This window comes from Coptis chinensis, chromosome 6, assembly GCF_015680905.1.
Source record: "Coptis chinensis isolate HL-2020 chromosome 6, ASM1568090v1, whole genome shotgun sequence".
NCBI lineage: Eukaryota > Viridiplantae > Streptophyta > Magnoliopsida > Ranunculales > Ranunculaceae > Coptis > Coptis chinensis.
In genome coordinates, this window is record NC_141461.1 from 15,615,846 (window position 1) to 15,632,282 (window position 16,437).

Here is a 16,437-nt window from a genome sequence, read left to right on the forward strand (position 1 = left end):
AGAGATTTTTAATGGTTCCAAATAGACCGACTAAAACTATGAGCTTTAGCTCAAAATTAGCTTAAAAGTATTCTTTCGTTTGAGTTTTATATTAAGTCGCCGTGGTAGCTTGGGCTGTTTTTTCAAACGGATTACACCTAAACGGCTAAACACAGAATGGGCCCAACCAAACAGAGCCCAAAGGCCCAAACCACACATACCCTCCTTTTCTTCCGGAGTAAATCTCTTTCCTTGAGAAATTTTATAAAAAAATACTTTTTCCCATAAAAATTTTCCGTATGTTTTTTTTTAAGGTGGGTTTAAAAAATAGGGTTTATGTTTGTTTAGAGGGTAGTAGTAGGGAAGCAGCTCAAAAGTAAGTTTTAGTTCAATGGCGGGTAAAGTGCAAATAAACAAAGCTCACAAAACTCGTTTCGCTTCAAAATCATCTCGTCAAATCCACAAAACTGCCCGCACAGACAAGTCCAGGATATCAAAACCCACCCATAATGTCGGTAAAGCTGCCAGACACCAACGTAACAAAATGGTATTCATTCATCAAATAAAGATTCAATTTTTAATTATTTTTTATGATAATAAGTGTTTTTTGTTGTTGTTAGGTACGTGATCAGAAAAGAGCAGCAGTTTTGAAAGAGAAAAGATCATCTAGTGCTTCAGTTAGCCCGCCTCGTGTTATTGTAAGTGTAGAATGTCTTTCAATTTAATGTTAATTTGCATAAGACTAGAGTTTAGTATAGCTTTGTCTTTGTTCGTTGAACACGATCAATGGTGTGCATAGGGCAGTCTCGTTTGGTCATTAAATTGATATATTATAAATACATATAACTGGTACCCGTTCAAAAAACAAGGCATGTGCCTATGACATTACTCTTGAAGTGGTAAGCGAAATTGAACACTTGGAAAAGAGAAATATAAGTATAAACCTGCTTGTGTAGTTTTTTTCTTTTATGCTTATTATAACGGTTAATATGTTAACTTTATTGATTTCTTTAGACTTGACATTTAGGGTACAGATATGTGCATTGCAAAGTAGGTCTTGTACTTAAGGCTCTTGATAAGTTGTTGTGCATCAGTAGATTTTATCATTCTTATATTTCTTGTTTTTTTTCGTTTTTTTTCTTTCATCAGGTTCTTTTTGGCCTTTCTGCATCTGTAAACGTAAATGAGCTTGCAAGAGAGTTATTGAAATCTTTATCTCCGGAGAATGCAGACGATGCCTCTACGACGGTTTCTTCTCCTGATTACAAACTTAGAGCGACGGTGTGTTTCACCTTTTACACTTTTTCTATGCTCTTATACTTTCCTCGTTGCGTACATTTTATCCATTAATGTTCTTGCATCTTGTTTTGGGGGTGGGGTGAACGCATGACATTTGCTATTATGTGGGGGATAGCATAAGATAGGTGAGACCCACAGGTTTCTGTGAGCATTATTTTCTGAATACACTACAAACATACACATACTGACATACTACAATTCAAAGATCAAAACTTGAAAACGACATGATGATTTGTCCATGACTGCCAATGGGAGTCCCTGGTGTTGCCTACACGCTAAAGAGCATGTTTTGGTGTTTTGCATGTTTAACTATAGCTGATTAAATGGTAACCCGTATTGAAGATGGATAAGACTGTAACACTATGTCCTTGCACAAACACTCTCTTTTCTCTGAACTGCATGATAGAAATGGTAAAATGTTGATAGCTAACCACTTCCCAAATCAGTATAAAAAGGTTTTTCTTTGTATCATGTATAGTGACTTCTGTTAGACTTTTAGTACGTAGAGAACTGTGTTGAGTATTAAGAAAACTAGTCTATCTAATTATGTTACCTAAGCTTAAAACCTGCTTAATTTAGCTAATACCTGCCTGTCCAATAGCCTAGCTTTCAGTAGACCAAGTTTGTGACCCTTTGTATTTATGTTGAAGGTATACAATGATTAATGAGATGTCTATATCAGTTCTTTTTCGCTTCCCATTTTGTTTAGCACCAGGAATATTCCAAGTCCTCTTAGTTAATTTTTGGTCTGAGTCAGTGCATGCAAGTGACTAGACATAGTCTGTGAGGTAAGAACTGGATGTGCGACCAGTCATTATTCATTCATTCTAAAATTCGGAATGTCTGTGCCAGGTATTGGTAGCACCTCACGGGGATCTGTTGGCGTGCATGGAAATGGCCAAGGTATTCATTGAAATATGTTTTTGTAGGACCAGAAGATGCATATTCTCTCTAAAACTATAATTATGGTGATCTGACTTATTCACTTTGATATCGTTTTGATTCTGTGGCCCACTCTGAAACTCAGGTTGCTGATCTGATTGCTTTCGTAGCATCTGCCAATACTTTATGTGAAGAAGATAACTCCAACTCCTACATAGATTCATTTGGAACTCGATGCCTTTCGGTCTTCAGGGCACTTGGTTTACCAAGCACTGTCGTTTTTATTCGTGTAAGCACTTTTTGTCTGTGCCATACCACCATGCTAGCTCAGCAAAGTTGCAAAGTGTGGCTAAAACTTTTTATATGTGCCTGTAGGACCTACCTGTGGAGTTGAAAAAAAGAAACGAGCTGAAGAAGATGTGCATGTCTAACCTCGCATCTGAATTTCCAGAAGATTCTAAGTTTTATCCAGCAGATACAAAGGATGAGCTTCACAAGGTAGTGTTGCACCACCATTTTGGCCGAGTTACTACTTACCACCATAACCTTGTAATTGAGTTTGTTGGCTGTAGAAACAAAATTCTTATTTTTTTGAATTTCAGTTTATGTTGCTAACCTATGATGCACGGATACTCCTAAAATGTCATTGCACCCGTATCGGTCGGGCACGATACTGATACGGGTACTGAATACTTCTAGGAAACTTCTAGGGTACTGGAATCCCAGAAATAGACCTGATCCGATAGTTTTACTCCGTTCAAATGTAAATTGTTCTTGAGGCTTCAAGCTGTATTGACTTTGACACGTGCTATAATAGTTTTTCACATGTTCCTGACTAACTTTACTCAAAGAACTACTAACATAATTTTCAGAATACACATTTTAAAATATTCATATTAATTAGCCGTACCCACAGGCCGTACCCGTATCCTAATATTTCAAAAAAGCTGCATCATACTCCGTACCGGTGTCGCCGTATCAGTATCCGTACCCTTATCTGTGCATCATAGCTGCTAACTTTTTCCCAACTATTTACCCCCCTCTCCCTTTCTCTGATTGAACTTTGTTTACATGCTATATGTTCCATTATTGGTTTTGTATTTTTTTTTTTGATTGGCTATTGGGTTTGTATTGTTTGCAGTTCCTGTGGCTTTTCAAGGAGCAACGTATTACTCTTCCTCACTGGAGAAGTCAACGACCTTACCTCATGGCTCAGGAGGTGTGGCTCTTTAACTAAGAATTTCCTAGTAGTGGATCCCATTTTGTGATTCACCTGATCAGTTTTAGAGTCAGAACAATCTAGTGTTCAAACTCAACTATAGTTCCAGCAGAGTACATATTTGAGAGTTGAGAGACAAATTATCTCTAAGAGTGTGGAAACTGTCTGGGATTGGGTGTTGGGTCTCCTTGAACCTATTTTGAGGGTTTTAATTTTTAAGGATCTGGTTCTGTAAATCTGACCTAATTGTGTTTGCATTATGGCGTAACAGTGTGATGTTTTTTATTACAGTATTTCATTGTAGCAAAAGGAAAGTATATATAGTTGTAAATTAAAAGGATTTTATTATTTTCTATATTTTCGGAAATATATTAAGCATCAAAGTATATCCGTACATGAAAAAACCATCTAATCTACATCCCTCTTCACCTCGAGGTGTATGGCTCCACACTTTCTTTTCTGTTTTGTTTATTGTTTATTTATAGTTATAATTTGCATACTAATAAGGTCTATGCATCTTTCTATTACAATTGCAGAGTTAAGTTGATGTTTTTCTCTTAGTTATGACTACTCTGCGGTTTATCAGGGTTAGGAATTAGTGCATTGCTTGTATTTTGTTCTTAACAAGCTACTGTGAAATGCAAAATTCATCGACGCTCAATTAATGAGTTTATCCCTAAAATGTTGTTTTGTAAAAAAATTCGCTGTAAATCTTCTTCTGCATTGTAATTTTATCCAATTTATTTCTCACTTTATTGTTATGCTACAGGTTGATTTGGCGGTGGATGATGGGAATCCAGGAATATGTACCCTCCTCCTCTCTGGTTATCTCCGTTCCCGCAGCCTCTCTGTGAATCAACTGGTAATTTGTTACTTCTTTGGCATGATTTTGGTGTCTGACTATGATGGTGTCATGTTTTTGTTATATTTATTTATGTTTCTGCTCAGTCACGTCTCTATTCTTTCTTCGGATTAGGTTCATGTGTCAGGTGCAGGGGATTTTCAATTGTGCAAAATAGACATTCTCAAGGATCCATATCCATTAAATTCTAAGAAAGACCGAGACTCAATGGATTCAGATCATATACATGATTTACAGGTGCTTACTCTTTCTTTTGCATAAAAATAGAGTGGGGGTAAAAGTTTGTTATTCATCTTTTTCTTTTCTATCTGGGACATTGTTTTATTGCTTTTAACTTTTCTGCAGAGAAAAAATGTGTTCGGTATTTACTATTCCTTAATTCTTCAATCAAAATTATATTTGTTGAAGCTCTTAAGTTCTCAGCATCTCTTCTTAATGCAGGTTATTAGGTCCTTACTTCCTGACCCGTTAAAGCAAGAAGCTTTATTGTTTGAAAATGCGCCAGATCCTCTTGCTGGAGAACAAGTAAGCATCGTGCTGCTTCTACAGTTCTACCATGTTTATCTTATTGCAGAACATCTTTGGCTGTAGTCCCCTTTTGCATTCTCCCACATCGTCGATGACTTCTATTATTTGCTCTCCGACTTGTCATTGTGGTTAGCAGTGTGCATTTAGTACAAATATGCATTAAACCTATTTGAAATCTGTCATATATACAAAAGAAAAGAAAAAGAAAGACAAGCACGGTACCCTCACTCAAGCAGATCATCAGTCTTCAGTCTCCATCTATAACATTGGACCATTCTAGGATCAGGTCTTTGAAACTGTGCTTCCTTCTCTGGTAGTTAGTGGACTGTGGACTTCTAGTGCCATAACAAGTTCCAGGCACTAGATCATCATTGTGTGCGTACTCATGTACGAGACCCCTTTTGTTCGTTGATGCTTGATAAATTAGAGAGAAATGCTCGGCCGGAGCCTTGTCTCCTGCCCAAGTATCCATCCAAAAAGAACATTTGTTGCCGCTGCCCTCTCTAATCTTAATCCCACTCTTGAAAGTGGGTAAGATATTAAGAATGCCTTACCACAGGCCACAACCATACATTTAGTTTAAACAGTAGGCAATCAACACTTACTGTACATCCCTTAGCATTTATTTATCAACTAGTAAATTAGGACACTCCAATTTTTAATTGAATTTACTGGGTTGAACACCATTTTCACAATTGACTTTTCAGGTACATGCAGACACTAATATGGTTTGTCAGGTTCACTGTACAGACCATGCTTAGTTCTTCGTACCTGTGTTCATGTGCGTTTTGTTATATAAGTAGCATGACAATTGATACCGAGTTCCTTCTATTGGGAATTTTTCTGCTCACAAACGTTATCAACCATTCAACCTGATGTATTTTGCGGTTAATAAAAAAAGTGTACTATAGTAGGTCTGTGATGCATATTACAAGTTCCTCTCATCTTGAGACCGTTTGTTTTCTTGTCGTTATATAAACTTGTTGTTAGGATTCCAAGATATCTCTATAACAACATTTCTCTATCTTATCAGACATGGCCAACTGAAGCAGAAATGACTGAGGCTGATGAGCTTCGCCAACAAAAAAAGCAAAAAAAGAAGATCCTTCCTCGAGGCACCTCAGATTATCAGGTCTTTATAATTTATATACTTGTTTTTAAGTATTTATACTTGTCATGAAAGGTACTCCTCGTTCTTGATAAGCTCCTAATAATGTACAAATGGTTTAGGCTGCATGGATTGTGGAGGATTCAGGTGAGGAAGATTCAGATAGTGATGATAATGATGAAGATGGTATGGTGCTGGATGGAGAAAATGAGCTCTCTTGCCGTGAGGATGGTACCCATTCTGGTCTAGATGAAGACCAAGAATCTCTCTCTCTTCATTCTGATGGCGAAACTGAAACTGGTACTGCTATGATGGTGAGATTCTCATTCACTATATTTTGACATCGAATACTGAGTAATGGGAGATCTGGTCAGTTTTATCCTTTAAGTATTATCTCTAGGTTTGTGGAACATTTTAATCATTATCATCCAAGAGTTATTCCTAATGTCTAGGTCTAACTAAGTGAACACTTTATTTTAGTTATACCAAGTCACATTGACACGATACGCTTGTCGGTGTCCAACACGAAGACCTATTTGAAGTAGGACACGACACAACTAATTATAAAGAGAACTATTACTAATTTTTGCTTAGACAACTAATTCTTGGGCTCAAGACCTTACAAAGCGCATCCTTCCAAATAAAGAACTACGAAAGTGGTATATCACGGAGTTGTAACTATGTTAATATACTATTTTTTTTTAATCTTTTAGGGTATAGAAGAAACCCTTGTTTGAAATCGTGTGCATAATCTGTCCGTTTGTCCGACATGGATTTCTTTTAGGAATATGAATTGTTCATGGTTCATGGTAGTTTTATGACCGTTGCACAATAGTGCAATTAGTTTTAATTAAGCAAGGTAATTTTGAAAAGTGTAAAAATTTTACAAACTTATTTCGTAAGCATTCATGCCACAAATGACAAATGTTTGAATGCGGTCTAACATATTTTTAAATACAATATACCTTCTTTCAGGATGCTGAAAATTTGACAAGGGAGCAAATAGAAGACGAGATTCGTAAGATTAAAGAAGCACATGCTGAAGATGAGGGTATTTTTTTTCTCTTTTATAGACTGTACGGCGTTTCTATATTTGAGAGTATGTGTTGATATACTATTGAGGCAGAAACATGTTGTGCAGTCATTGATATCAGTAATTATACATCCATAGTGATAGGTTTTGCAAGCTTAAAGTCATTATGGCATTAGTATATTCTTATTAACTAGTGAATAAATATGCCTTCAGCATAAATATCTTGAAACTGAGTCACTATGTGATATATATCTTGGTTACTGATGCTGGCAGTAGGTGTAATCATGTTTGTCGCCTCTTCCTCCTGCTCAACCTCTGCCTTGGTGAGCCTGGGCACAAAGTGACTTCAGTCCAACTTTATCAAAACTCTTAGTTTATTCTCGATTTTCCTCTCTTCCAATTCTCAACCTTCCTAAATTGCTCTAAACTATTTCTGTACCCATATTCTTGCTGAGAAACGTCTTCACCAATATTTGAAGAGACTCAAGGTTGTATCAGTGTCAAAGAGTTTATTACGTTCTCCTTTAAACTGCATGAATGGAACAGTTATGCCTTCACCTGATTTTTTTTTCCTCTTCAGGTTAATGTTTGTACTTTTTTCATCTTTGAAAGTTGATTAGCGATTTTTATTTGATTGCCACAAATTGACACCAGTTTTAACCTTTCTGGATGGCTAATTACAAAATAGTGTTAAATTAGTATTTCTAGTTTTGCATATAAATTTTGTTAATTTACTTATGTAGATTTAAAAATTACTATTGTTTGATTTGCTTGTTTAGTTGTGCTCAGAGTTACTATTAGTGGTCTAGTAGTATTACTACATATTTGAAATTTCAAGCAATTACATAACAAATTTAACTTAATACAAGAGGTGACTAAAATATGTACAGAAGAAAGTGTGTGTGTGTGTAGGGAGGGGGGGGGAGGGGGCGCAAATGATTCCGCAGGTAGTTAGACAGTGTATTACAATGTCCTTCTACAAGCTTGAACACATCACCTTAGTATGCGTAGGGGGGGGGGGCACAAATGATTCCGCAGGTAGTTAGACAGTGTATTGCAATGTCCTTCTACAAGCTTGAACACATCACCTTTGTATGCGTAGGTTTTATTTCACTCGTAACGATTCGTGATTTCCTGGTATTTTCCTATGTAGGTAACAACAGCTTTAGAGAAAATTTAGTAACTGTTGTATTTATTTTGTATGGTCTCAGATTTTCCTGATGAAGTGGATGCTCCATTGGATGTTCCTGCTCGAAAACGTTTTGCCAAGTACAGAGGTGTGAAGTCGTTTAGAACCTCATCATGGGATCCAAAAGTTAGTAATATTACGATAACTATAATTTTTCATCTCATACTATCTTCTGGCTTTCTGATTTACTAGCCCCTCTATTCTGCTTGACTGATTACAGGAATCTCTACCTCCTGAATATGCTAGAATTTTTGCATTTGACAACTTCACAAGAACACAGAAACACGTCCTTGCGAAAGCTTTAGAGGTGGAACAAGGGAGTTTGGAGGAATGCATACCGTCTGGTTCCTATGTAAGGGTTCATATCAAGGCAGTACCTCTTGATGTCGCTTCTAAGATATGTTCCTTGGCAAAGACATCACCTGTGCTTGTATGTGGGCTTTTGCAGCACGAGTCAAAAATGTCAGTTCTTCATTTTAGGTATGTCTTTGCAATAGGTGCTGTTCAACTGAGGGCAAGTTATTATCCCCAAGTTATCATGGTTTGGAACATGTTGATCTTGAATTTATGCAATGTAATAGTGATTCATGCTCTGTGCATGGAGATCCAACTTGAGCATATCATATATATTCTCTGCTTTCGGTTTTGATATGCTAGTCTGCTTTAAAGCTTGAAGATTAACAGTGCCATACTAGCTCGTTTTCCATTTTGCATTTCTTGCCAGTAGAAAGGTCTTGTCCTGGTCTTCCCTCGTACCTGTATGATGGGGTTGGACTATGCTTTTGATTTTATTTGGACCATGGCACTAAACAATAGTACCAAATTTAGTTTCCCTTGGACGGCTGATGAGAAGCAGAGATAAATGTTATTGCATAAAGTATTTTTTCTTTTCTATGCGCCAATTTGACTTATTTGATAATATTTATAGCATATTGAAACACCGCCTTCCCAAACAAATAGGAAAACGAGCCACCAGTACCCCATAGGAAAATTGTTTGTGAATTTCAAAGTTTCTCGGATGAATGTTTATAACCTAGAGTTTTGATGAATTGACTGTCGTACTCTTGTTTTCTTTTACTTAGATCAGTAGTCCTTAGCTATTGTCATTATAAGGTTTCGCCTTTATTGCCTTGATGTTTCACTTAGCTGTTTTGTCCTCATCATGCTTCTTTTTCTACGTCTTACAAGTAATTATAGTTTGAGTGCTATTATTGGACTTGATCAGCTTGTAAATGACCTTCCCTTTCCTTTGTGTTTTTGTAACCTCGAAGTATATTATGTGTTATATTGTTCTTTTGTTCCCTTTTTCTTATACAGATGAAGGGCTTTAAAGTCTTTGTTAAACTTATATGCTGAAGTATGTGGCTTATGTGTTGCATATGTAGTGCATCATTTTTGCTCAAGATAAAAAGTCCATGTCTAATTAAGTTTCCTTCAATGTCGACACCTTTTCAAAATTTTCTCTTTCATGCAGCATAAAGAAACATGATTCATATAATGCTCCTATTAAAGCTAAGGAAGATCTAATCTTTCACGTTGGATTCCGTCAATTTGTCGCAAGGTAATCCTTGTAGTATCAGAAACTTATCTCTGTGTTACCATTGTGTCTTTCTATGTACATATTAAAATGACGATTTTTTGCAGGCCAATATTCTCATCTGATGCTATAAGCTCTGACAAGCACAAAATGGAGAGATTTCTACATGCAGGACGCTTTTCCATTGCTTCAGTTTTTGCTCCAATTTCATTTCCTCCTCTACCTTTAATTGTCTTGAAGAATGGGGATGGAGAGGTTACTCCAGCTGCTGTTGCTGCTGTTGGTTCGTTGAGAAGCATTGACCCAAATAGGATAATTCTTAAGAAGATCATTTTGACGGGGTATGCTTTACTACAGTTTATATATTGTTAGAATGCTCAAGGGTGCTGGATTTTTTTGCTGACCGATAGCTCGATAAGTGGTTTGTCATTTGGAAATAAGTTTACATGCCTGAATTTGATTATTGATGGGCATGTAAATATCAGTGTTGTGGTTTAAGTTTAGTGGTGAATGTTAGGGGTCCGAGAAATGAATTTGTCCAAAAGATTCTAACATTTGTACACTTGTGTAGATGCAGTTTGAATTGGAGATGAATTAAGTACTGTCAGGACTTGCTCCATTTAACAGAAACACTTATTGTTTTTGCAGATATGAGTTTTATATTTAATGATTTATTACATTGATCCTCAAAATATCGTCTCACGCCCATGTTTTTGTTTACATTACTACTTACTTTAATGACGACAAACAAATGACGTATTTCACTAAAATGATTGAAGATATAAAGTAGTTATCCTTTTCAGTTCTCTTTGTAGGCTTTATGAATTATGATATATACTTGTACTCCACTACACACAGTACAGGATTTGTATTCCTATTAGTACATGTTTAATGGCATGGTAATATCTCCCTGTTGCTTAATAAAGAAAATAAATAATAATGACTTGGTAAGATTGATGTAAAGTTTCTTTTATCAGTATTTGTTTTACAATATCTATATGCTAATGTTTATTACTGTATTTATTACTTAATCTTTAATAACATTTTAGCGTTATTGTGTTAGGCTTATGAGATGAGTGCACTTTTGTAATTTGGGGAGCTTGAGTGGGGCAAGTAGCTTCTTGCTACTTTACTTAAAACCTTGTATTCTATGTAATCTGTCTGTTATATTTTTTATATATATGGTGAACTTTTAAGGATAAAGTTTTTCTTAAAGTTACTCCTTCCTAAACCTTCTATTTGCTATTGCAGTTATCCTCAAAGAGTGTCGAAATTAAAAGCCACAGTTCGGTATATGTTCCATACTCCTGAAGATGTACGGTGGTTCAAAGTAAGAAAATCACCATCTTTGAGATTCCATATTGTTGCTGTTTATGTCTTGGTGGTTGTTAAGCTAGATATATAATGTTTTCCTGTGGCTTGGTGTTTTTGCAGCCCATAGAGGTCTGGACAAAATGCGGTCGCCGTGGTCGTGTAAAGGAACCTGTTGGTACACATGGTATGGTACTCAATTTAGTAGTAGTTCTTTGCTAAGAAGTTGGAGTGGTATACCTAGGTTGAGGAGTGCCTCCTGTCTTGATCTACCTGTGTAGTTGTCATTTGGGAATTACCAAATATGGGTTCGGATCAAAAGATACTTACTCATTTCAACCTAGGAAGTTCCAAGAACATGGTTATCCATTCTAGTGGCTGTGATTCATGTCCAGTTTCCCTGAATTATTCCGTTGCTAGTAATTTGGTTAAGGGTCAGGGAAGAAATAAAGGAAAACAAACGTGTCTTTAAAAATCATGGTGCTGACATTTTTTCCCCCCAGTCAAGTCAAGGTCTTATTAACCATGGTTTGTGGTTTTCTGGATAGGCCAATAACTTACCCTAAAATGACGTACCATCTTCTTATATTCGGAAAGAATGCACATGGATTGGGTTGTTTTCATAATTTACAAGTGGTAAATGATACTGTTTTCTTGTATGTTTTTCAGGAGCGATGAAGTGTATCTTCAATGGAATTGTTCAACAGCACGACACTGTTTGCATGAGTTTGTTCAAGCGCGTATATCCCAAATGGCCAGAACAACGATACCCAATGATTAATGCTTGACCAGTGGGAGGTTAGTGCAGTTATTTATCATGTTTGGAGGGTTGGTCTGTGTGTTTAGCACCAGAATGAAAGTGTTTTTTAGTGGGATGGAGCTGTGGCCCTGAATGATAGTGCGAGCCTCACATTTGACACTTTGGTGAGAGTTACAGTAATTTTTCATTGGAAGGAATCTTTACCACACTGAAGTTTGGGGGTCTTCATCAAATATTCCATGGTGCTTTCATGTGTTTATTGAAATTTCTGTTATATCGGTATTGTCAGTGTATGAATATTTTGGGTCATACTGATAGCAATAATTGCATGTTCGCGTGTTTTGTGACTTGTGAGAGTTGTATACTCCAGTTTTTGGAAAGGAAATTTTTGTTTACTGCAGAATTAGAGTTCTGATGATGCATGCATTTGGTAGTTTGGTGTTTCGAAGGACTGAATCAAAACTTTATGGACTTGAGAAATGCTTACAAATGTTGACCCTTTAGATTCCCTAAGCCAATTAGATGCCTGGTTTCAAGATAAAATCCATCAGGTATGGTGCAAGGTTTAACCAAGGGTCGAGATGATCGGTGTCTATGAAAACAGCGTGTAACCATTTGCAAACGTGTGTGTGAATCAGTTTTTGTTTGTTTTTTAGTTAGTTTTCTTCTAAATGCTCACATAATGATATTGCTAACTAGTATCAGTTTTGTAAACGTGTTGTTCATAATCTAATATTATGTTGAGGACTATGTTACAAGTTCTAATATTTGGTTCTCCGTGGTTTAATTGCGTAATGTTGGTCTACGAAAGCAATGAAACACAAGAAAGCTCAAAAGATCTCCAAATAGTGCGCTCTCTCTCTCATATTTGTATTCCGAGGTTTAAAGGAAGTTCCTGAAGTTATTAAAAGTGAAAGCTTCATTTGCAGATTCAAATACATTGTTATACATTGTCCGTATGGGTCACATTCACTCGGCCAATGTACGATGCTGCAAGGGATGCATAGTATAGATGTTCTTCAATCTTAACTCCGCCTGTGACCCCAGCCAACCCAGGATCAGTGTAGAGGCCGATCACTTCTCCATTCAAATTCACAGCGATAACGCCCCCATCTTTCTGCGTAATTGGGACGTCAAAATACCTTGAAAGAATTACTATGATCTTTCGCATCATCGGATTCTTCAAAATGAAATCCCCAGCCGTTGCCCTCCCCTTGTAAGATTAAAAATGAAGAGGAAAGTGTTATGCAAGTCTAGGCATAAATGTGATTGAGGTGTTACTGTATGAAGTTAACAATTGAGTTGTGAGTAATTAGACCCAATGCGAACTTTAATTTTTACAATCAAGATCAGGTTGAATAATAACTATAGAAAGTAATCAGGAATAAAATTTTATTTTACCGATGTTAAACCAATCCAAAATTTGCCTTCTCCATCATATCTGATGTTGTCTGGGTACCCTGGCAAACTATCAACAAAGTTATCTACGGACCCCACTTTTCTCGCCTTTGATGTGATACATTCGACACCTTCGCCTGCAAAAGATTCACACAAAACATAAAAAGAAGGTATAAAAAGAGACTAATCAACTGGTAAAATGTGAACAACTCTAGTCATATACCCTGCGTAGTTTACCCATAGCAAAGATTAGCAATGAGTAAGCACTCCAGTATTCCAAATACTGATACAATGCCAAATCAGGATTACTTGAGTTGATTGAAAATGATATCTTAACCAGGGCTAATGCTACTCACAAAATAGTTTCACAGAAGACAACAAAATCTTGCTGTGGTGATAACGCAACCCCATTTGCAAAATAGAGGTCACGAACAAGTACTTGCGTTTGCTTAGTTGATGGATCAAAGCTCATTAATCTGCCATATGGTCGCCCTTCAAAAATGTCAAGTACGTGGTCGTGCACACTGTATTTGTAAGATGCGTCTGTGAAATAAATCAAACCACTTTGATCAATATCAACACCATCAGTTAGTTTGAATCTCAATCCCTCTGCTTCATCTGTCAACAATGTTATTTCTCCGTCTTTGGTCACCTTCAAAAGACCCTGCCATGCAATATTTGAAGATGTTAGGGGCTATGTGTTGCCCAATGGCCTACTGTTACGTTCTAAGTTAGCTAGATAACTCACCTTATCAGGCTCAGCAACTATGAGCTCTTTATCCAGTCCAAAAGCAAGTCCAAGGGGTCTACCACCAACATGTACCCAGTTCTCCACAGTCACTTCACTAACCGATTGAGTAACCATAAGTCGTTTAATCCAACCGTCACTGCAACCTGTATAAATGACTCGCGATTCGGAATCATAGGCAATGTCTTCAGGTCCAGACAAAATCCCGTTTCCGAGTTTTTCTGTCACATTCAGAACATGGCCATGATGCTTTGGCACAAAAATAGTATCCAAAGACAGAGCAGAATCAGGATATGGAGCTGAGTCAAAGTCATCGAGTCGGTAAACAAGCAAAGAAACGAGTACGGGCGAGAGAATAAGAACTAGGAGCCCAGCCCATGATCTACTTGGAGACTTGGTAGTGAGTGAAGAAGAAGAAATATTAGTTGACTCGGCCATGGGGATGAATTAACTTGGTAGTTAACTGTGAAGGAACTTGAGACGTGAAAGAGCCAAAGAGGTTGTTATGGCGTTAGTTGTTTCACGGGACATATATGTTAGCTCGTCATTTGTATGAGCTTCCTGTCTGGTTTGCTAAATTTCAAGGAAGTGAGCCAAGATGCATGGACGAAAGATCCTCAAACTTGAGATGCTCCAATTTGTCATTCTCTAAATACTTTTATGACTTCAATCACAACGTAAAAGTAGGAAATAATCACAATCTAGGCAGCTCAAATGCCAACATTTTACGAAAAGTGGCATTCTCTTTAAAAATAAAAATAAAAATAAAAATAAACATAGAAAAACTGTCGGCCGACATCGTGCAAATCGTGGTATTTCAGATTCCTTTATTAGACATTCTAGAGATTTAGAATTGGTATGAAACTAGTTTTCAAAATTCGAGATTTGATTTATGCTTCGATGCTCAAACGGAACTTTTTTATGCTATTCCTATTGACTCTAATCAGTATACTATGTTCATTTCTAATTTCTCTGATACTTCTAAGTTCTGTCAACAAGAGAATCGAGAAATAGATTTTCTAGAAATAATTTGCATCCAACATATTCACTCCTACCCGTGCACAAATTTTTTCTCCATTACATATTTCAATCACCTAAGAATATATGATCCAAGATTATTTTTTTTTTTTTTTTTTTTCCTTTTCAATTTTTTCCACAGCGTGCTAAGAAAGGAAGTTGTGACATCATCCACCTTAGAATGGCAGTCCCGTGTGGCCGTGTTAGGTGAATAGATATGTCGATATGATGATGTTCCCGGCCCATGCCCCATATAATAGCGCAGACCCTTTGCTACCTACTAGTCTACTACGTCAATCTGGACTTTTGGAATAAAGTGCTTGTTAAACCTGTGGCCGCCTATATATTTTCTTTTTACTACATCGGTTTAAAACTCATTTCCTGAGTTTAAAAATCATTTTAGACCAAACTCAAAGTCCAACCAATAAACAAAATTTAAAATGCACATCCACAATCTAAAATTCTTTCTAAAATTACATTTAACATTGAAATAAGACAAATAATTATATTATCATTTTAAAGGAAGAAGTAATAGATATAAAGAAGAAACATAATAGACATGGAAGTTGTTAAACTATTTGTAATATCATAAAATTTCTATAATAGATTCCCATTCCTTTATCTAATTTAAAAGTGATCCAACTTTGTATATGAAAATAAAAATATTTTAATTTACTGGATAAAGTTTTCAAACCATTTTTCCGACAAAGATTGTTTTTGGATATGATTTTGCTTTAATGATGTGGAAGGAAATCTTTAGTTTTAGACTTGGGACTGGATGTGAATAAAAAATACAGTGAGAAAATAAATTGGAATAATAATACTTATGGACTTTGACTTGATGATGTGTGTTTTTCAAGTTAAATTCAACCAGCGACAATGTTATTTTAATAAAATATTTAACAAAAAGTTGGACAATTATGGTATGCATTATTTATAGTGAAAGTTGAGGGCGGTTAGGGCTTTGGTTAGGGTCGGCCTATGTTTTTTCTCTAGAAGGCATTTATGTGGTGAGGGCTTTGGTTGTGAGGGCTTTTGCTTTAGGGTGGTCGGGGAGGGGCGGGTTAGGGTCGTTAGGGCCTGGACTTTTTGGAATAAAGTGCTTGTTAATGTGAAATGTCCTGAGTACTATTTTAGACCTAAACTTACCCAAATTCTTTCTTGACTTTCTAAGACCAAAAGGGGAGTAAGTGACACTTGTTCCCATTCTATCAAATTAATCCCATCCTATCAAGTTAATCCAACTGCATAAATAATTATTTTAATTTACTATTAGTTTTCACCATTTTTTGATATGTGTACTAATTTTTTTAAATACAGTAAGGGATACTATTAATAAAATTTATGTGTGTTTTTCAAAATTCAACCATGTTAAGTAGTCGTAGTTGTTTCTTATGTGGTTGCCTTGCGGCCCACGTGTCACAATCTACTACTCGTTAACCATTCTATTGAGAAATAACCAAATGAAACCAAAAAAAATTGCATTGCTTATGGGGCACCCCATAAATAGGACTAGCACTCTTTTGACCAATTCAACGGTACTAGCACCTCTCCATTAAATGTAAAA

At 36.4% G+C, this 16,437-nt stretch overlaps 2 protein-coding genes across 2 annotated transcripts; one reads left to right on the top strand and one right to left on the bottom strand.

Moving 5' to 3' along the window:
* The first annotated feature begins 222 nt into the window (after positions 1-222).
* On the top strand, positions 223-12,107 carry LOC147491717 (pre-rRNA-processing TSR1-like protein). Its single transcript, XM_086569009.1, has 20 exons — positions 223-526; positions 600-677; positions 1,129-1,260; positions 2,131-2,181; positions 2,306-2,449; positions 2,536-2,658; positions 3,302-3,379; positions 4,149-4,241; positions 4,356-4,478; positions 4,683-4,766; positions 5,803-5,901; positions 6,000-6,191; positions 6,853-6,928; positions 8,122-8,225; positions 8,320-8,579; positions 9,574-9,660; positions 9,744-9,977; positions 10,888-10,966; positions 11,071-11,134; positions 11,617-12,107. Exons 1-20 carry the CDS (start codon positions 371-373, stop codon positions 11,733-11,735), a joined length of 2,376 nt encoding a protein of 791 aa, XP_086425135.1. The 5' UTR covers positions 223-370; the 3' UTR covers positions 11,736-12,107.
* A 436-nt stretch (positions 12,108-12,543) lies between these two features.
* LOC147491718 (protein STRICTOSIDINE SYNTHASE-LIKE 5-like) lies at positions 12,544-14,428 on the bottom strand. Its single transcript, XM_086569010.1, is given in 5 exon segments — positions 12,544-12,920; positions 13,109-13,207; positions 13,209-13,242; positions 13,462-13,769; positions 13,854-14,428. Coding segments are annotated over 5 exon segments (1,149 nt in total). The 5' UTR covers positions 14,292-14,428; the 3' UTR covers positions 12,544-12,650.
* Between the last annotated feature and the right edge of the window lie 2,009 nt (positions 14,429-16,437).